Here is a 22,383-nt window from a genome sequence, read left to right as displayed (position 1 = left end):
TTAGACTTGTGTTTGGAAATGAGCCCCCGCCCAGTGTTGTGTAGCTTTCTGGATTTTATACTTATTGGTTACATATTTATTTATTATACAGGCTATACAGTACACACATTTTACGTAACTGAAATGTTTAATTATGTGGGCTATAGAAAATAATTAAGTTATAGACCATATTTATATGAAACATATACTTAATGTATATTAATCATATGTAACACCTGCATATGTCTTTAAAACAAGGCTTTGATTTTGCCACCCCATTTGATTTCCATGCCAGCCTGGAAAAATTTCTCTAGATCCGCCCCTGGACCTGTCCTGGACCAGCAACACCAAATCAGTGACTAAAAGAGCTCAGCAGCGACTGCATTTTAAGAGACGACTGAAGAAGGTGCACATCCCCAAACCCATCTTTAATACTTTCTACAGAGGTACCATGCAGAGCATCCTAACCCGCTGCATCACAGTCTGGTATGAAAACTGTCATGCGTCCAATCGCAGAGCCCTCCAGAGGATTGTGTGGACCGCACAGCGTGTTATTGGCAGCTCTCTACCCAGTCTACAGGATATTTACACCTCACTGGGAAAGCCACTAGCATCATGGCTGACCCACATCACCCTTCCCATCAACTGTTTACCACACTTCCCTCCAGAAGACGACTGCGTCATCAGGAGCAGGTCGGCAAGATTGTGCAATAGCATTTTCCCCCAAAGCAGTTTGGCTCCTGAACACCATGGTTCCCTCCTCCGCACTGAAAACTTCTCCACACACTTCTTGGACTACATAATACTCTCCTCTAATTATTATTACTATTATGATGTGAACATTTTGTGCACTTAAATCTTACTGTGCTAATGACCCCTGCATCAGCACCTTGTTTGGAATAGCAGTGGAGAAGACATAGATTCAATGCTGCAGACGTCTGAGCAAAGAAAGCTTCTAGAAGAGTAAAGACTAGCTAGAAGAATGAAGATTCACAGAGTAAATGTGAAAATTCATCACAGGGCTCTATGCACTTGATTAACTGACCATGAGCAAGTTTGCTAGTCTGGAGCATTCAGATCCACCACAAAGACTGTTCAGTGCTCACAGAAACTGCACAATACCCAAGAGCTGCATCTGAGCCTCTACAGGCCTTAAACAGCATGTTAATGTTCAAGACAGTTTAATTAGAAAAAGACAAAACAAGTATGGTTGGTCTGGAAGGGCCGCCAGGAGAAAGCTTCTTGTCTCTAAAGAGAACACAACAACTCAGTTGAGGTTTGCAAATTTGCCCTTGAAAGCTTCTGGAGCAACATATTTTTAAAAGATGAGACTAAAGTGGAGGTTTGGTCATAATGCACAGCAGTAACTTCAGCAAAAATCAAACACAGCACAAACACCTCAAATCCACTGTCAAGCACGCTGGTTCAATTGTGGTGATTTGAGCTTGTTCTGCAGACACAAGCAATAAGCACCTTGCAGTCCACGAACTCCTCTGTATGCCAAAGTTTTCTAGAGTCAAATGTGAGGCCGTCTGTCCAACAGCTAAAGCTTCTCCTAAATTAGGCCATGCAACAGGATAATGAGCCCAAGCACAGCAGCAAATCTACTGCATGGAAGTCCAGACCTCAACCTGACAGAAATGCTGTGTATAAAGAAATGCTTGCAAATGTTGATGAATTGAAGTTATTGCTGCTAACTGCTGCTTCTGTAACCGACTCAATCATAGAATGATTATGATATTGAAAAAGACAAATGCCTGAATCCTAAATTGTGGATATCCTTTTGTTGTGATCTAAAATGTAACACTAAATGTGATTAAAACACTAAAAATCTGGACTCTTGGGCTCAACAACTGCAAGGATCACCAGCCCGAGGAAAACACAAAATACACATGACCCGGTGACAAAGACAATTCATTCTTGAATGAAGACATTGATCTGACTTTTTAAAATTTTGCCAATTGTGTTTATTATTAAATTATTGAGGAAATAGAAAGGGGGGAGGGGTTTTAAAGAAGAAGGTAAAGGAAAGGGATAGAAAGGAGGAAAGAGATAGAGGAGAGAAAACCCCAACAATCCCCTCTGAGCAAGCACTAGGTGCGACAGTGGATAGGAAAAACTCCCTTTAAAGGAAGAAACCTATGACAGAACCAGGCTCTAGAGGAGGCAGTCAACTGTCGGGACTGGTTGGGGGGTGAGGGTGAAAAGAGAGAGGGGGGGGGGGAGGGAGGGAGATGGGACAGGTGATAGGAGTTAAAGGGAAACAGGGGAGGGAGAGGTGTCAGGAGAGAAAGGGAGAGAAAGGGAGAGGAGAGGTGAAAATTAAGATGGAACAGACGAGGTGACATTAGCAGTAGAAAAAGTAGAAAAAGTAGAAAAAGCAGGAGTGTCCCTCCTCCAGAAGAAGCAGAAGCGTTTTTTCTTCTTTTCCATGAGCTTTTCCACGAGCACTTTTTTCTCTAGGATGAGGGTTCTCAACTGATCGATTGTTTCTGCATTCTCCTGCTCAAGTCTCTTGCATGTTTTCTCCACTTCTTCTAATTTGGCTTGTTTGTCTTCGAGCCTTTCTTTCATTTCTTTAGATGTTGCCTCCTGCATTAGCTTTGCCTCGTGCAGCTCTGTATAACTCTGTTGTAATTTGTTGTGTGTGTCTTCCAACTGCTGACTTCTGCTCTCGATTTCTTGAAGTGAACACTGCAGGTCTTCGTTTGTTTTCTCTAGTTGTTGCTTTAGCACCTGCATCTCAGTGTTTTTGCACTTCACGTTGTCTGAAAGTTCCTCGACTTCTGTGTTTTTTCTCAGCATGTCATTGAGCTTACTCTGCATCTCTGAGCATTGGTTTTGCAGTTTTTCCTTTTCCTCTTCCAGTTCAGGTGTTTTGTAGTTCAGTTTGTTATAAAGTTCTTGCAGGTTTTGGTTTTTCCTCTCAAAGTCCTGGAGAATTTCTTTGTCTTCTTTCTGCTTTATTTCCTGTTGTTCTTGGTCTTGAAGCAGCTCTTGATATTTGTGCAGTGTTTCATCAAGCTTTACCTGCAGCGCTCCGTATTGTTCCTGCACACCTTGGAGTTGGCACTGCGTGTCTCTCTGGTCCAGTTTTTCTTTCTCTTCAAGGATTTCTTTATTCTTTTGCAGAGCTTCATCAAGCATTACTTGCGAGCCTTCGTTGTGTTTCTCGATGTTCTGAAGTTTGCAATCCAGATGTTTCTGTTTCATGTCTTGCTGTTCTTTCTCTTGAAGGAAATCTTTATTTCTTTGCAGTGCTTTATCAAGTTTTATTTTCAGCGCTGTGTATTTTTCCTGCACGTCTTCAAGCTTGCAGTCCGTTTGTTTCTGTTTAATTTCTTGTTGCTTTTGTTCTTGAAGCAACTCTTTATTTTTGTTCAGTGTTTTATCAAGCTTTACCTGAAGTGCTTTGTATTTTTCCTCCATGCCTTGGAGTTTGCACTGCTTCATGTCCTGTTGTTATTTTTCTTGGAGGAGTTCTTTAATTTTTTTGCAGAGCTTCATTAAGCTTGATTTGCAAGCCTTTGTTGTGTTTCTCCATGTCCTGGAGCTTGAAATCCATTTCCTTCTGTTTTATCTCCTGTAGCCTTTTTTCTTGAAGAAACTCTTCATTTGTGTGCGGTCTTTCATCAAGCTTTACTTGCAGCTCCTGATTCTTTTTGTCCTTCAGCACTAGTTTTTCTAGTGCTTTATCAAGCTTTGCTTGGAGCTCAAAGTTTCTTCCCTGCATGTCTAGGAGTTCCATTTCTTTCAACTTTTGAATATCTTCCTTTTCTAGAAGCTGGTTGAATGATTTGTCTACTTGATCAGGAAGTTGAATTTTGTCTTCCTGATCACAAAGAGGAGAGTTGGGCTTTACTGTTTTTTTCTGTTTTCTCTGAGACATGTTTGAATCTGTAAACTGTCACTCTGTTTATATCTAAATTAACTAATTTCAAGAAACTGCTGAAATTACCTGGACTGCCTCAGCCCAGGTGATGTAACATTAGCAGACAGAGGGTTTGATGTTGCAGAATCTTTGGAGCTGTGCCATGCTGAACTGAAGAGCCCAGCTTTCACCAAAAGGAAGAACTAACTGGGCCCTAGATTGCCCAATCAAATCTCTTAATGCCACCTGCCCTCTCCTACATTAACTGTGGGCTCACCTTGTAGAACAGAGTTGAGTGTGGAAGAAATGGCAAAAATATGGAGCTGAAAAGCTGAGAGAGAAAAAGAAATGATAAATAAATCAATGTGTCAAATTAACTGACATGTTAGCTGGTGGAGTGCCCACTGCATTATATATATATCATCTCTTTTTTATAATAAATAATCAAAAACTTTATTTAAACTAAGATTTTAAAAAATATGTGCAGTGATTGATGTGCTCTCAGACATGTGCTTCAATCCACACACAAATACAAAACAATCTGACCACACGTACAACTGTTTCACAAACTCTATAAAGCATTCACACTCCAATGGATGCATCAGAAAGCAGCTTGGGATTACAATCTTGTCCAAGGATATTTCGCCTGCAGACTGGAGCAGCCAGGGATCAAACCAGAAAACTTTCTGATCAAAAGCTGACTTGTGCTAAATGCTGAACGGCAGCCAACCCATTTTAGCCATTTAATGAATGTGCCATTTAATCTTGGCTGCAGCCAAGATTAAATGGCACATTCATTAATTACAGAGTTACGGATTGTTACATGGAACTCAAAAGAAATAATGAACCCATCTCGTGTCCTGTGTCTTCTATAGCTGTCTGTACTTTTACTTCCAAAGTTCATCAGCAAACAGTTTGCAGGCCTCTAATTATCAGGCTGTACTCAAGCGCTTGAATTCAACCTAAAAGCTGTGCTGTCATACAGAACCAAGTACCCTCCGCGGAAACTATAGCTAATGTCACAACTGGATCTGATGAGACAGCTATGATTTCTGGACTCGAAGTAAATAATCCTGAATCAATTTATACAACATCAGTTTGTTTGTTTTGCTTTCATAACAAATAGTTTGAGCCATATACAAATACAGAAGTGACAAAAGGAAACATATTTACAATCCAAAGTCAGACTAACAGTTTTCAGTAGCACAGTCTTTTATTTACAGTCTGCTTCTCCTGGTGGTAAACCTCTATCACATGTTTGGATTAAAAATTAGGCCTATATAGCTGCTGGTTCCAGTTTAAGCAATATGTTAAAAATACTAAATTCTTCATTGATTTGAGCTGTGGGGTTTGCTATACACTGGCAGAAAATTGTAGAGTAAATGGTGAAAACGAACAAACCAAATAACAAGATCCTTGAATTCCATCTTTTTTATTAACAGAAACTCCAACAAATTTGTGCCCAATTGATGATGTTTGGGACATGAAAAGTCCAGTCCAGCAGGTGGCGGTAATGCGCCTTAAAGCTTTAACCGCCAAAAAATACAAGAGCAGAAGAAGAAGAAGCCGAGTTCCCGCTTTATGGCGTTTTTCTCTCCGATTATTGTCAAGACTGATTTAACACTTAAAGGTAAGCACCGAGCTAATATTAATCCGAGTCTAGTTAATCTTGAGTTTAGCTCCTGAATGAGGCTTTCTGTTGCTCTCCTCGGTGTCTCTTCTCAAGTTTTGTGAACAAGTTGGGAAAAAAAATCTGACTAAATTGACTCAAGCTGCTTTAAACTAATTTACAGAAAGATATCAGCAAAAGGTTGTGAAACACAGAGAAGAAAAGAATTTATTAGAAGAAAGCTTTTAAATGAGCTCATTGTAATCAGAGTTTCTGTTATTTTATTAGTCTGTTATTAAGGCTACTTAGCATCTCTGTGGCACCTGCACAGCTTATGAATGCAGCTTGCTAACTAAGCTAGCTAGCGCCACCCTTCTTCCATATAAGGTCACTTCCGGCTCCAAAAGACCCAACATGTTGGCGGTAAAAGTGCTATAATGAAATACATTTATGAGAAATGTAAAAATAAATGTGTTCCAGGCTAAAACACAGCTGCCTTTATCAGCGCAAAGTTGTGATGAGGCTTACTCAGATGATGGCTCAGATTTCTACACCCACTCGGATATACAGATGAAATCAAGACAAGTACATCAATACAAAAATTCACACGACTGTTCAAAAAATAATAAATTGCATGAATATAGGAAATCTTCCTCTCAGTGACTGAGTTGTCTCATTGTGTCCTCATTTTTTATAAATCAAGGCCTGAGTAACCCAACCTTAAGTGTTCATTAAGGTTTTTGTCACATAGATAGAAAATAAATTAAGAGATTAAGCGGCTGTTATAGACAGAGTGATTAGTTGTTCTGGTTTACGTGCTGAAAATGGTTTTATTTGTGTATGTTCAATGTGTTAGACTTGTACATAGTTAAATATATGATCAAATAATGTTGAATCCTGGATATGGATTTGTAAGCAATGAAATTTGAAATAAGGGGGTAGGAACAAGAAAACTTCATCCTACTCCTTTTCGAGCACACACATTCTGTAGACATAGATATTTGCATGAAAACTTGATGATTTTTAAGTTTTGTTATTTTTATTTTTTTCTGTTGTTATTTCAATTATATTTGCATGTTTGAAATAAATTTTATCTATCTATCTATCTATCTATCTATCTATCTATCTATCTATCTATCTATCTATCTATCTATCTATCTATCTATCTATCTATCTATCTATCATTTCTCACGGCACACGTATATTGTCGGGTTTTTTCTTGGCCAGGGCATATTTTAAAGAGGAATTGCTCTCCTGGTACTGGTGTGCCATACTGCTGAATTTGGTATCGGTGCTCAAACCTTTTGTGTTTGTTTCAAACAAGTTGTCCACCCAGGGAAGCTAAAATGTGTTCTGTGTGTTCTCAGATGAACATATGAGACACTTTGACTCTTCAGTGCAGTGTGGAGCTTAACAAAGTTCTGTTTTGTGTCCCAGCTGATCAGGAGGAGGAGAAGAGTCTGACGGAGCAGCAGAGGAAATTTCAGCTACTTGGACTCAGCTCAGCCACTGCAGAGAAAACAATGAGCTCAACACAGAAGGTGACAGATACTAGTGTTAAGAAATACTCCATTAAAAGATGAAGTACTGATATGTATATTTTATGCTAAACTAAGTGAACCTTGTGCAATATTAATGTAATGTAGAAATAATGTATACAATGTATACAATGCCTACATCTTAGACGGTGACGTTGCCTCTAAACATCAAAATGAGCAGGAAGATGTTAAAGTGGGATTCAGCAGGATTCAACCCTAAAATCAGCTGTAGTGGCTCAGTGTGGGGAAAAGGGTCACAGCTCACAATCATTTCTATTGAGAGCTCCAGTCGATTTTTTTTAATGTGCAGGCTGTGATCAGCTGACCTGCTGCTCTCTGTGAATTCAACCAGATGTCAGCAGATGTTTCACGAGTTGTCCTGGCTGATTTCCTTTCTCTACACTGACAGTACACTGTCTTTTTATTAGACACTATACTGTTGATATGTGGGTGGAGCTCAGTGAATGAATGTCAGCATCATGAGCTTAAGTTTAAGTTAATCTTTGCTACACTTGATGTAATCTAACTCTGACATGAGCACCACAGTCACTGTGCACCAGTCACACACTGTTCTTTACTTAAATCCATCACATTACAGTAAACTTGCCTGCTTATCCTGCACTAACCTGCAGAGGATTTTACTGCAGTCTTTACATCACATTGTGAGACAAACTGCACACAAACAGTTTGTTTACTGATGTTTGTTGGGCTGATAGAATTGCTGCATTTGAAATTACCTGCCACATAAAAAATATTACTCCATTTATTCTCGCTCGTCTTCTGTATTGCTAACTAGATGTTGAAATACCGCGACCGCAACTTATCAGCACCTGCAGTCGTTCAGGTTCTGGTGGTGTTTGGTGCCACACTCCACCTTCAGGTTTAAAACTAGTGTTAATGGAGGGAGTTTGAAGCTTCAGTTTGTTTAATGACTGCATTTCACTCACTGACTCTGTATCTCTGTCACTGCAGGACCAACATGGACCGAGAAGTCAGCGCTCTCAGGAGGCCGACAAACCTCACAGAAGAAAGAGAGAGAAAAAAAACACCTGTGACGAGTGTGGGAAGGATTTTACCTGGAAGTCTAAACTAAAACAACATCAGCTCATCCACACTGGAGAGAGACCGTTCAGCTGTGACTTGTGTGGAAAGTCGTTTTCCTGGAAGAATTCCCTGAAAAGACACCAAGTCGTCCACAGTGGAGTTAAAGCTTACAGCTGTGATCAGTGTGGCAGAGCTTTTACTCAAAGTAGCAACTTACAGAGTCATCTAGTTACCCACTCTGGAGTTAAGACATACAGCTGTGACATCTGTGGAAAAACATTCAGCCAGCTAGGGAACCGAAATATACACCTACGCATTCACTCTGGAGAAGATGTGTACTGGTGTGATCAGTGTGGCAAATACTTTACAACAGACACACAGTTACAACGCCACATGTTTACCCACACTGAGGAGAGACCTTATCAATGTGACCTGTGTGAGAAGACTTTTAAAACTCCACAGTACCTGAGACAACACCAACAGATCCACACCAGAAAGAGACTCTACAAGTGCAGTTACTGTGAGGTTTGTATTTTTATTTTATTCTTGTAAGTTCAGTCTGACTGTTTGGAACAAGTCTGCTCATTAAATTGTGTTAGCATGTTAGCACTTCTACTGCACCGAAGAGTAGCTCTGAGCCATTATTCAGGTTTTCATTTCATTTAAGTGTAAGTCAGATGTTACTGTAATATTAAATAAGTATTGCTGTAGTATTATGGTGGTAGTATTGTAGTTATTGTAGCCCAGTAAACTGAGTGTGTTAATCGAAACAGTAAAATGTAACTGGACGTCTGCAGAGATGCTCTTTATTTCAGGCGACTTTCAGGATAAAAGTGTTGAAGGACTGACTTACACTGTCTTTGTGTCTTTGTTTAGAAGCAGAGCGACACAGATGGATCCACTTCTCAACCCTGTCATCGCTGTGGTGGTGGGAAAGACTTTCGTTGTGACATCTGTGGAAAAACTTTCAGTCACCAAGCCAGCCTAAAAATACATCAACGTAAACACACTGGAGACAAACTGAAATACTGCAAAGAATGTGGGAGAAGCTTCCCCACATCAGCTGAGTTAAAACAACATGAACTCTTTCACAGTGGGGTCAAAAAGCACCTCTGTGATCAGTGTGGGTCATCCTTCACCACTGCAAGTCACCTTAAAAGACACAAACGAGTCCACACAGGAGCGAAACCATACAAGTGCAGACACTGTGACAAAAGCTTCTCACAGTCAGGTCATCGTAGCAACCATGAACGTACACACATGGAAGGAAACTACAGCTGTGAGCAGTGTGACAAGAGCTTCAGTAATCTCAGTTCATACTCTGCACACAAACGATCCCACGTTACTAATAAACTGTTTCACTGTTACCACTGTGCCAAAACATTCACTTCATCATCTGCTCTGTGCAAACATCAGCGCGATCACGCAGGGCTGAAATCGTTCCCATCACAGGATCAGAGTGAATCTGAAGAGAGAGAGACATCCTCTGGTTTCAGAGTCCAACTTAAAACCCTGGAGATCAGGCTCCACAGAGCTCAGGTCGGCTCTCCTTAAGTTTAAGTTAAAGTTCAAATGAGGCTATGAATCAAACTTCCTGTAGTTCCATTTTAATCTTTATAAATTGTTCTTCTGTTTGTGTTCAGTCGTTACCTTTTTTTTCAGTGGTTGGATTAAAAATCAGTTTTCTGTTGTTCAAGTTTTTATTGAATGTATTTTGTTAAATAAAGTTAAAATATTGTTAAATAAAGAATTGTTTGAACGACAAAGATTTTGAGCCATGATGTCATTTCCTGTATTTCAGAGTAAAGACTGAAGTGACAAATGGAAACATGTTTACAGTCATGGAATAAACACTGATGGGTCATCTGTAGGAAGTTCTATTGCTGACCTGACAGACTCGACCTTGTTTACAAAGAAAGAAAGGAACTGATGACACGTGTCAGCAGAGGCTTTCAGGGTTGTTTAGAGTAGAGCTGATAGTCTTAAAGAGAACATGGCGATTATGACAATTTAACACAATGATCTGAGAAAAATATCTGTTTCTCTCATTTTTACTGTATTCTGATCAAATTTCCAACATTCTTTTAACATTTCAAAAGAAATTGTCTTTCTTCCACTTTCACACTTGGCCCTAAAAACACCAACATCCGTGCATCACCCTTGTGTCAGTCTAATGAACCTAACATGTGAGTGATACATAACACACATTCACACTGGCTGCATATATCAGTCCGGGGGGGCAGAGCAGAACTCTGTATGAATCAGACGCGCTCACATATTCAGGCTTTCCAGAGGCGTTTACCATCAGAAGAAGCAGAACAATGAATCATCAGCACCCTGCAGAAGAACACAGCAAGCAACAACTCTAACAATAAAGACGTGCTGGAGCCAAAAGATGCAGATAGTGAGTTTTAAACGATAACGCACAGGACCAAAGGGGGAGAGGGTAAAAACCCACTGCCTCCTGAGATAAAGATCAGCAAGTCAAGCTGGCAGCAGACGACACAAAACGCTCTCTGGAGGAGGCGGCGACTGTGGAGCAGGCCGACGGAGAGGCGGATCGGCAGACAGGAAGCTCCTGGGGTCCCACAACAAGATGTTGCGCGTCAGACTGGAGCAGGATATCCCCATGTTGGTGACACTGCCCATCGAGGTACAGCCCAACTTGGCAAACCAACCCTTCCCTTTCTTGGACACCACACTGGCTGATCTGGGCATCCAAGACTGAGTCTCACTCCGTGTGGGGACGTTTTTTTGTTTTTGTTTGTTTTTTAAGAAGCAATCATGTGTATATATTCAGCTCAGAGCTGAAGGAGAGGGTGGTTTGGGTTGACACCAAGAAGACCCATCCTAGAGGTACGGCGGTGGGATCCAACTGCAGGGATGTGGTCAGATGGCAGTCTGTGGAAATCAGGTGACAGTGAGAGCAACTTGATTTTCCTATTTTGTCCTTCAGATACGAGTGAAAGCCCAGATGCCAGGAGACAAGCAGCTCCAGGAGGTCCTGTACAGCACCGAGGTCCACACTGACCGCTCCTTCTGCTGCACTGGAATGGATATCCTGCCCTGGAAACAGACGTGTGCAGGTCTAGAAGCAGTTTAAATCCCATACTTTTTTGATCTGTGAGGCTCTTAATGTCACGTCTGCAGCCATGAAAGTCAGCTCAGGGTTTCTTGATTCTGATTTTTCTTTGCTGTGTCACATTTAGCTCATATCTGCATTGCCATGCCCTGAAAACAAGCTGCCGGGCTTTAGTCAGGCTCAGGGACAACGGGAGATCTGAGGAGCAACACAATGAGAACAACTAAAACTGAACAAACTTAACATCTGATTACCTTTTTTATTTATAAGAAAAAGTTTAACGCGCCAACTGTCCACAGCAAAGCTTATTATGACAAGACTGCTTTTATTCAGTGATGTCAAAGTGTCATCACTTCATACCTCTGAACTGACATTAGATGTATTGCATACCTTGTTAGAATTACACTGTTGAAGCATTTGTAAAAAGCTTCTGTCCTTGTTAATTTATGTTTTAGGATAAGTTTTTGGGCTGTGTAAGGTCACAGGTTGCATTTCTGAGCAGAGTAGTAAAGGTAAAGTAAGTGTTTTCAAAACTAGCCACTCAGCATGTGTACAAACAGTGAGAAATCTCTGAAGAAAACCGTTTGAAGGAGCAAGAGCACACGTGTTTCTCCACATGTTAAAGCCCGCTTTAATAATCAATATGAATCAAAGACTTCTGTCAACACAAAATAAATGTAAGGAAACACACTTTCCTGTGCAACATCCAGTTTCTATAACTGACGACAAGCTTGGACCACAGTGATCTAAACTCATCCTCTACATTGGAAATGTAAACAAATGTAAATGTGGTTTTTACTGTACCAGAGCAGGGCTGTGTGTGTAGAGCACAGCCAGGCAGCTGAACACTGTATTGTTCTCTTTTTGGTCCTCTTCGAGCGGGAGACGAGCCACCAAAGCTGGCAACACCGGTCAGTGAACACATTCAGTTTTCAGGCCCCTCTTCTGTGGAACCAGCTTCCAGTTTGGATTCAGAAGACAAGATTTCAAGATTAGGCTTAAAACTTTCCTCTTTGGTAAAGTATATATTTAGGGCTGGACCAGGTGACCTTGAATCCTCCCTTAGTTATGCTGCAATAGATGTAGCCTGCCGGGGATTCCCATGATGCATTGAGTTTTTCCTTTCCAGTCTCCTTTCTCACTCAGTATGAGTTAATAGACGTCTCTGCATTGAATCATATCTGTTATTAATCTCTGTCTCTCTTCCACAGCATGTCTTTTATCCTGTCTTCCTTCTCTCACCCCAACCGGTCACAGAAGATGGCCCCGCCCCTCCCTGAGCCTGGTTCTGCTGGAGGTTTCTTCCTGTTAAAAGGGAGTTTTTCCTTCCCACTGTCGCCAAAGTGCTTGCTCATAGGGGGTCATATGATTGTTGGGTTTTTCTCTGTATCTATGAAGCGCCTTGAGGTGACTTTTGTTGTGATTTGGCGCTATATAAATAAAATTGAATTGAATTGAATTATCTGAGGAAGAAGCAGAGTTGGTTTGTTTCCAGCTGAAATCATCCAGGCTCAGGAATTTGAATCGATCCACATCATTTCTGCTTGAACTAGAGAACATGAGTGTCGACTTACATTTGGTCTGTGAGACACATGTCATAGTGACAGTATTTGGGTTAATATGGCATTACTCACCCTGGTCGCATTTCTTCAATATCAGGCACCAAGTTCAGGAACTCGTTCTTTGCAGCCCGCGCAAGGTAGGAGGTCTCCAGAGTGGGAACCATCGGGAAGTTTTCACAGTCTGAGCAGGAGGGACTGGAGGCACGTGAGCTGTTCTCAGGGGTCCTTTAACACAAATCACACCAAGTTAGAATCAAATAGATAACCTGTCAATAACCGTTTGCAGATCGAGGTCAATGTTCCTAAAAATATGTTTACTTCTGGCCCATGGAGCCACAGCGGGAGTCCGAGAGAGAGGGGCAGGTAGAGGAAGGGGTGAGGGTGGCACTGCTGAAGCTCGTCACGGATGGATCACGTCCGATCGGTGAGATGAGAGAAAGCTGAAGTGAAACAACAGCAGGATGAGGTAGACGTCAATATAGGAACTCCCTGATGTGACACAGAAAGGCTATTTTTTAATTTCTTTGTATTATTTCTCACCTTGCAGTCACTGATGCTGTTCACCAGCTGCTTGTATTCAGTACTGAAGGTGTGTGTCAGAAGGCGCAGGCACTACAACACAACAGGAACAAGACCGATCAGCTCCGAGCAGAGAAGGAAGAAGGCAGCAACAAGAACGCCCACTAAGCCCACGTTTTTCTCACCTTGGTGGCCAGCTCCTTCTCACGCTTTCAAAGGTGGTGCTGGAGATCTGCGAGGAGACGGAGGTGGACGTGGACAGAGTGCCGGAGCTCACGCTGGGGGACAGAGACTCACTCAGGGACTTGGTGGTGGGAGCTGTTCCCACGGGAGCCGCCTCTCCCAGAAGGTGACGGGTCTTTTCCACCTGGACGAAAGATGGGGGCGAATGTGAGGTGGGGAGAAGAGGGGAGGTTAGTCATGTAAAGTCTGTACTCTAAGAAAAAACTTTTTAGAATAGCACTTTGGTCTTTGAGTTGAAAAGTCATTTTTCCCTCTACGATATTAAACAGATTTATTTCTTTATGAATCTTTTAAGGCCCCACCTCCTGCAGCTGCTCCATCTTCTCCAGCTCCCACTGGTGCTCTAGGATGAGGCTATCTCCTCTGGGCCTCCAGCCGGCCAGGTTCTCCTCTCCACGCACATAAGCCACTGATGTGTCCAGGACCTTCCTCCTCCTCCTCTGCATCCCTGCTCAGGACATGAGCCCTCATTAGGATGAAGCTCTCCACAGAATTATGATAAAACAGCTGCCGTTCTTTAAACATGTTTCATGGCCGCTCACCTGGGCTTCCAGTGTCAGACATCTTACACAAGCTCAGCTCGTAGATCCCAGTCACTCGGTTGCTATAATGAAGCAGAAGTTTTGAACAAGGAAACTTTGTAACGAAATGCCAACGACCGCCTGTCTGTTTTCAGGGCTGTATTTGAAGCCATGCTCCAATCAGGCAAAGTTTTAAGTGTTGCACATTTCGATGGGTTTCTTTCAGCTGACATAGTTTCCATTTGGGTCATGTGGTGTTAGATACCCCAGCGTGTGGTCAGAGGGTGAAGAGCCCGGACGATTAGTGGGATTTTAGGTGTGGTGTAAAAATGACGCTGCAACTTTAAAAACGTTGTTGCTTTAAGGATTAACGTACAACCATACTTGGGCTGAGTTTGACACTGGTTCTCTTCAGTAATTAAAATAGCTTTAACACATGATAAGATCAAATGTCAGCTACACTGTGACAGTCGAGGGGCCACACTCAGATATATTTATTCGCTTGTTCTCTTTGTGTGATAAGAGTTTCCATCTGAATTTAACCCCTGTGTGGGGCTGATCTTTCATTTCATTTTATTTCAAGCTCAGATTCTTTGCCTTTGGCACATTTTCTGTGACGAGACTTCAAACCATTCCCACCGTCCTTATTAATCAACATGGTGAAGTGATTCTTCGCAAGGTGATGGGATAGGAAGAGTTTCAGAAAATGAGGCCTTTTGTCTTTATTGGAGAGGTCAGTGCAGACAGGACGGATGGGGGGAAGGCGAGGGGGGAATGACACACAGGAAACGGTGTTGGTCAGACCCAAAGACAGGCGTGGGCAGTGAGGACTCTCACCTTCAGACTCACTGTCTAATCAGTCTGACAGTGAGTCTGAAGACAGAGCAACCCAACACACGTTACTATGTTCATCATCATCATCATTGTTTATTTATATAGCACTTTAAAAACACACAAGGCTGACCAAACTGCTGAACAATAGAAACATAATAGATACCATAAGAATAATAAATACGATACCATAATAAACATAGCGAAAAACAATAAAATACAAGTCAGTCAACCACTGAGTCAAAAGCCAGTGAATAAAAATGCTTTTTCAATCTGGATTTAAAAACCAGCACTGATGTCGATTGCCTAATGTGAAGAGGAAGATTATTCCAAAGCTTAGGAGCCACGATAGAGAACGCTCGGTCTCCTCTCAGTTTCAGCCGTGATTTGGGGACTGAGAGCAACAGCTGCTCAGCTGACCGGAGCGAACGAGTGGGGACATAGGGCTTCAGCAGGTGCCAGACCATTTAAAGATTTAAAAACCAATAAAAGAACTTGAAAATGAATCCTAAATTCAATTGGAAGCCAGTGCAGGGAGGCCAAGAGTGATGTTATCACTAAGCAGGACATTAAATCAAATTAATGAGACACCAAAACAAGAGCTGGAGCCCAAGACAGCCATGAAGTCACAGTGTACACAAATACACAAGAAACACAGAAACCAGCTGGGTGGATGTGGCTCGGGAACCTTCTGTTACCTTGAACGTCGGTGTTTTGAACGCTGGCTGCTCCAGTCTGCTTGTATTTGTCCAAGATTTCCCCTCATATCTTGGTTATGGTTATTTTTTCTTTTATTAAACTGATCACACTCCTGTTCATGAATAGAAAAAAACCCCATCAGTGTATTTTCACTTAAACAAGCAGCTGTTTTTTTTGCATTAAAGTTATATAAAAATGTAACAGTGCAAATTCCTCGCTGACAGTTTAACCAAAAGGCATTTCCAGTGGAAAGTAGCCGACATATCCTCAGCATAACCATGTATAATATCCACAAAACCTGAGAAGGTTGGAGAGAAGGTAGGTGAACTCTGCTGGGATCTGCGTTTAACAAAGTGTCTAAAGACGAAACAAAGAAATCTTTCTGTAAATGTTCAGATGCACAGACTGGACTGAAAAAGAGTGAAAAAGCAGCTAACGTCCAAAAATAAGAAAACTTTGAAAGAACTCCAAAAAAACCTGGAGAACTTTTGCTCAAAAAACAGTTTTGTTTTTTTTAAATTACAAGGCAATCTGACAAAATGTCATCAAATGAGACTCAAGACTTCTGCAGGTCTCTGCCATGACTCAATTTTTTTTTCTTAACGGCAGAAACAATTGTTCCTTTTTTACTTTGTTTCTATTTTCTCTTCTCGTTTTTATCTGTTGAACAACAAACAACATTCATGCTGATTCACATAATATCCTGTCTCTAATCTCTGGGATTTCCTCGTAGCTCTTTGATGCAAAGAACATCCATCAAACGCTCCAGCTTGTGCTCAACATCATCGTGAACGGTGATGGTACTCTGACGAGAAAATACTCAGTCGACCTTTTGGTTGATTTGTTAAAGAACCCCAAAATAGCTGATTACCTAACAAGGTATGCAGATAATTCACAGCTCTTTTCCTGAATAGCTGCTTTAAAACTCTGCTGAAAGCCTTTGTCCATTTCCAGGTATCCCCACTTCTCGGCATGTGTGTCTCAAGTGTTAGGACTGCTGCATTGGAAAGACCCAGACCCTGCAGCCAAGGTGAGAGACGACAAATATGATAACCCACACCAGCTGTGCTTAACTCTGTAAGTTCCCAGTATTCCCTGAAACCATCACGTGTGACACAGTTTACATCAGACGTGATGCAGCTGACGTCAACACTGACCTTCTTGTGGTAACAGAGACTTAAAAAAATAATAATAAAGCAACAAAGTGGGTCGCTCTTTGACAGTAAATTCCAGTGCGGTCCGCTCCAATCTCCTCAGGCTGACTCTCTTCTAGGCTCTCCTGACTGTTCCCTTTACATGCTGATGATGTGTCTTGTAAATCTGGATCCCTTTCCAGCAGGACGCTCCTCTTTTTCAGACAGTACCTCAGCTGCTCTCTCTCCTGACAGTCAGCTGTCCACCTCTGCATGGCCAGTCGAGCCAGCGCCGGCATTTGAGGCAGAGCTCGGAGCAGAGCGGGCAGCCAGGCTGTTGTAGGACAGATCCAGTGCACGGAGTGAGGAGAGACAGCCCCGTCTGCACACGGCAGCTGCACAGAGGAAGAGGACCCATTGATAACTGATCACTTTATGCCTGTTCACTTTACTGTTTTGTTCACAATGTTTCTGATGGAGACAAAAAATAACACCGAATAGTTTCATTGTTTTGTTTTATACGACAGCTACAGATGCTGGCAGCATGAAATAAATGAAAGAAATATCAATTTCCTTCAGGCTTTACTTGTCTTAATATACATTTATGCAGCCTAATGATCCACTACAGACCAAAAAAGAAAAAGTATAATGTCATTGTGTGTTAGTTACCCAGATGTTGCATGTCATCAGTGGTGAGCTCGCAGCTGCAAAGACGGAGCTCGCTGACGACTGATGGCTGCAGAGCATCCAGCAGGAGCGCCAAGTGACCGCCAACCACTTTACACCAGGAAATATCCACCGTGCGCAGATAGGACACCGCCAGGGCTGATGCATAAACACAAAGTTTTCACCATTTCAGGCTAGAGGGTGGAAGAGGTATTCGGGGAGAATGACTTGAAGGAAAACGTCTATAAATAAACAAGTGTGTGTGTGTGTGTGTGTGTGTGTGTGTGTGTGTGTGTGTGTGTGTGTTACCCAGAGCAGTGAAGGACTCGTTGCTCATGTAGCAGCTGTTGAATGGCAGCCTCCTCATTTGTGTCGCAGGGAGGGCGGAGACCAGCAGGTGGACCACACCTCCCACTTCCTTATTGGATGACACATCAAGCTCGGTCAGTGCAGTGAGAGAGGGCAGCACCTGGACTGAAAAACAACGAGTCACATGACTGCTGCAGCGAGCATGCGATTAGTGTCCGGCGTGTGAGATTGGTAGCAACTGACTCAGAGCCTCTAGATCATCTCGCGTGAGGCAACACAGGTGGAGGTCGAGTCTCTCCAGGTGTGTGACGTGAGCCAGGTGAAAGGTGAGGCGGCTCAGTCCACCAGCTAGAAGCAGCTTTACAGTATATTAATCAGAACAATGCTGCTCTCTAATGTATCTTGGTAAAGCGCAGAAAAATCTAATGTTTTATATGATACAGTGTGATTTCAGTAACATATCATAATGGAGGCTTCAGCAAGTACTTACGAAGGAAATCTTTCCTCTGCTCTTCAGTTAGTTCATCAAATACCTCCCAAAACATCTGTATGGTGGGGTGGCGGTCATGATATCTCCAACCATAACTTGTGTTCTGAAAACAGTGAAAATGACTGTTATAATCATAGAGTTTGTAAGGTCAGGCATACACTATGTTGCCAAAAGTATTCCCTAACACATCCAAATCATTCAATTAATGTGTTCCAATCACTTCCATGGACACAGGTGTATTAAATCAAGCACCTAGGCATGCAGACTACTTCTACAAACATGTGTGAAAGGACGAGTCGCTCTCAGGAACTGAATGAATTCCAGCATGGTAATGTGATAGGATGCACCAGTGCAACAAGTCCAGTCATGAAATTTCCTTGCTATTAAATATTCCATAGTCAGCTGTTAGTGATATTATAACAAAGTGGAAGTAATTGGAAATGACAGCGAGTCAGCTGATGCTAAGGCTCATAGTGCACTTAAGTCACCAATATCTGCAGTCTGCTGTTGTTACAGATGTCCAAACTTCATTGGTTTCCATGGCTGAGCAGCTGCATCCCAGCCTTACACTGACAAACACAATGCAAAGCGTCAGATGGAGTGATTTAAGCATCTCAACACTGGACTCTAAAGCAGTGGAGATGTGTTTACTGGAGTGACGAATCACACTTCTCTGACTGGCAATCCGATGGATGTGTCAGGGTTTGGTGGTTGCCAGAAGTACTTGTCTGACTGCACTGTGCCAAGTGTAAAGTGTGGGCATGTGTGCACATGGCTGGGCACCAGTGCACAATACAAGGTCCATAAAGACATGGATGAGTGAGTTTGGTGTAGAAGAACTGGACTAGCCTGCACAGAGTCCTGACCTCAACCTGATAGAACATCTTTGGGATGAATTAGAGCAGCAACTGTGAGCCAGGCCTTCTCCTCCAACGTCAGTGTCTGACACCACAAATGCACCTCTGGAAGAATAGTCAAAAAATTCCCATAAACACACCTAAACCTTGTGGAAAGCTTTCCCAGAAGAGTGGAAGCAGTTATAGCTGCGAAGGGTGGGCTGACTATTATATTATACTATCATACAAAAGTCTGGATTAAGACTGAGATGTGACTCAAGTTCATATTTGTGTTAAAGCAGCCGACTGAATGCTTTTGACAGTATGCAGTACACAGTTATTGTGCTACAGGACAGCTGTGAAACTACAGCCTGTGTCTGTTTGGCTGACTGTACCTGTTTGAACTTTTCCCAGTCATGCACGTCCTGGCCGACCAGCACTCCCTGCAGCTCCTCTGGTCAAAACAGCCTCACCAAATCCTGCTCACACACCAGGAAGAAGCCTCGCTTGAACTCCTGGAACAGATTCTCCACTGATGTGTTGAAGGCATGATTCACATAGGCCTCCACAAACTCCTTCCTGTTTAGGAGGGAAAATGTTAAATTAGCAAACATTTCACAGAGACAAAGGTGCTGCAGATGAACCTCACAAACACTTCATGTTTTATATTTACCTCATATTAAGACCTACTAAGGACCTGATTGTTTTTAATTATGTCCTGATACATAAAACCTGAGAGCTCACATAACTGCATATGCTCAGAATAGACAGCACACATGGATACAAATTACTGCCTTGCAGCAGCAATCTTCAGACCATCACTATGAGCTCCATACAAGGTTACACTGTTCCTGTTATTAACAGCAGGGGGCACTATCAGCCACAGACTGGGAGCCAGATATGCTCTGCTGGTGCCTCATTGTTACAGAGGAAAGACTCTATAGTGAGAAACAGCTGAGGGGGAAACACTGATCTGGAAACGTCTGAGTGTTACAGAGGATATACATAGCACTGTGGTTCAGTGTCACACAATCACAAACAAATACAGCAAAGTACTAAAAAGGGTGTTGCCTCCAAAGATTGCTTTTACTGGTTTGGAGCTTAGGAGGCTTAATAACAACAGGCATGAATGAAGACAGATCAGAACAGCTGTTTGATCACAGCATCCAGTACCAACACAATCATCCACACTCAAGAGCCTGTTGGCTTCAGAGTCAGCAGCTGAATGTCTAAAATATCAAATGTCATTTTTGGTCCATCAGCTACAGCATGAACTGCTTAAAGTGAGAAGCAGCCTGAAGCCCGACAGATTCATCTTTCCAGACTGAAAATATCTCAGAGTGAACCGAGTGGTGCGTTTTCAGGGTGATCTCACAAAGTCAAATCCCTTTAATGATGTTCTGTCCTGTCTTCCTCTATCAAAAGCACACAAACACTATAAAACATTGTTTCGGTGCTTTGGGGTTTTGTTTTCTACACAGAGGTATAGCACGACTAGACCCTAAAGGCAGGCTGCTCACCTACAACCAGCTCACGAACATCTTTCCAATGGAGCTCGCTGCCTTTCTCGTGGATGAGGGTCACTGTGATCCTCCGCTGGATCCCCTGCAGCAAACATAACAGGAGCTCAGGATCACAGTGAGCACAGCTAGAGCAACATTACGCTTTAAAAGAAGATATTCAACTGTGTACAAAGGAAGCAGTTACCACTGTGTGAGTAATAAGGAAACAACATGTGCACCAATCCTGTACCTGGTGCAGCAGGTAGGTACCATGACAGGGCAGGCCTCCACTGTGATCCACGATGGCTGGGATGTACCTGTGCATGGAGGGAGGAGGTGACACAACATCCCAACTTATAATATTCTTCCTGGAGATCATTTTTATGGTTCCTTTAAAGCTTGTGCGTGAATATAACACTCCAGGTGGATACTCACTCTCCAGTGGGCTCCAGCTCGCTGATCTCAAACCAGACCAGCAGGTCGTACTTGCTGACACACTGACCCAGGTTGGATTTGGTGATGGTGTTCAACTTGGAGGCTGCAACTGGCACACACACACACACACACACACACACACACACACACACACACACACACACACACACACACACACACACACAAGTATAAATAAAGACCGGGGCAGTTTCTTAGTGCGAGTCTCAGTCTGGAGGCTGCCCTTGCTAGCAAGAAGTTCTGTGTGTTTACTGTCTTTACTGAAGAAGTGTTTTAGAATATTTTCCCTAACATTAGGCAAATGAGTATTTTGTCCACATCATCCTCTTCATGCATGTTGTCTTACTCCAAGCTGTATAGGCTCGAAAGCCTACTACCAATTAAGCATATTAGGTGATGTGCATCCCTGTAATGAGAAGGGGTGTGGTCTAATGACATCAACACCCTATATCAGGTGTGCATAATTATTAGGCAACGTCCTTTCCTTTGGCAAAATGGGTCAAAAGAAGGACTTGACAGGCTCAGAAAAGTCAAAAATAGTGAGATATCTTGCAGAGGGATGCAGCAGTCTCAAAATTGCAAAGCTTCTGAAGCGTGATCATCTCATCGAACAATCAAGCGTTTCATTCAAAATAGTCAACAGGGTCGCAAGAAGCGTGTGGAAAAACCAAGGCGCAAAATAACTGCCCATGAACTGAGAAAAGTCAAGCGTGCAGCTGCCAAGATGCCACTTGCCACCAGTTTGGCCATATTTCAGAGCTGCAACATCACTGGAGTGCCCAAAAGCACAAGGTGTGCAATACTCAGAGACATGGCCAAGGTAAGAAAGGCTGAAAGACGACCACCACTGAACAAGACACACAAGCTGAAACGTCAAGACTGGGCCAAGAAATATCTCAAGACTGATTTTTCTAAGGTTTTATGGACTGATGAAATGAGAGTGAGTCTTGATGGGCCAGATGGATGGGCCCGTGGCTGGATTGGTAAAGGGCAGAGAGCTCCAGTCCGACTCAGACGCCAGCAAGGTGGAGGTGGAGTACTGGTTTGGGCTGGTATCATCAAAGATGAGCTTGTGGGGCCTTTTCGGGTTGAGGATGGAGTCAAGCTCAACTCCCAGTCCTACTGGCAGTTTCTGGAAGACACCTTCTTCAAGCAGTGGTACAGGAAGAAGTCTGCATCATGCAGGACAATGCTCCATCACACACGTCCAAGTACTCCACAGCGTGGCTGGCAAGAAAGGGTATAAAAGAAGAAAAACTAATGACATGGCCTCCTTGTTCACCTGATCTGAACCCCATTGAGAACCTGTGGTCCATCATCAAATGTGAGATTTACAAGGAGGGAAAACAGTACACCTCTCTGAACAGTGTCTGGGAGGCTGTGGTTGCTGCTGCACGCAATGTTGATGGTGAACAGATCAAAACACTGACAGAATCCATGGATGGCAGGCTTTTGAGTGTCCTTGCAAAGAAAGGTGGCTATATTGGTCGCTGATT

At 42.6% G+C, this 22,383-nt stretch overlaps 1 protein-coding gene and 1 pseudogene across 1 annotated transcript; both read right to left on the bottom strand.

Annotated features, from left to right (window-relative positions):
* Positions 1 to 3,463: 3,463 nt before the first annotated feature.
* Positions 3,464 to 22,383, bottom strand: part of LOC146611702 (kinesin-like protein KIF1B) — a 35,509-nt pseudogene continuing 16,589 nt past the window's right edge.
* On the bottom strand, positions 17,293 to 18,151 carry LOC146611703 (leucine-rich repeat-containing protein 31-like). Its single transcript, XM_085343359.1, has 3 exons — positions 18,097 to 18,151; positions 17,607 to 17,771; positions 17,293 to 17,456 (listed from the first exon to the last, which is right to left on the bottom strand). The coding sequence occupies exons 1-3, from the start codon at positions 18,149 to 18,151 to the stop codon at positions 17,293 to 17,295; spliced, it is 384 nt and encodes a 127-aa protein (XP_085199485.1).

Source organism: Diplotaxodon limnothrissa, linkage group LG19 (genome assembly GCF_057381915.1).
Source record: "Diplotaxodon limnothrissa isolate DT_005_m linkage group LG19, D_limnothrissa_male_GT1.1, whole genome shotgun sequence".
NCBI classification, from domain to species: domain Eukaryota; kingdom Metazoa; phylum Chordata; class Actinopteri; order Cichliformes; family Cichlidae; genus Diplotaxodon; species Diplotaxodon limnothrissa.
The sequence above is the reverse complement of the archived record's forward strand: the minus strand, read 5'-3'. Positions and strand labels throughout refer to the sequence as shown.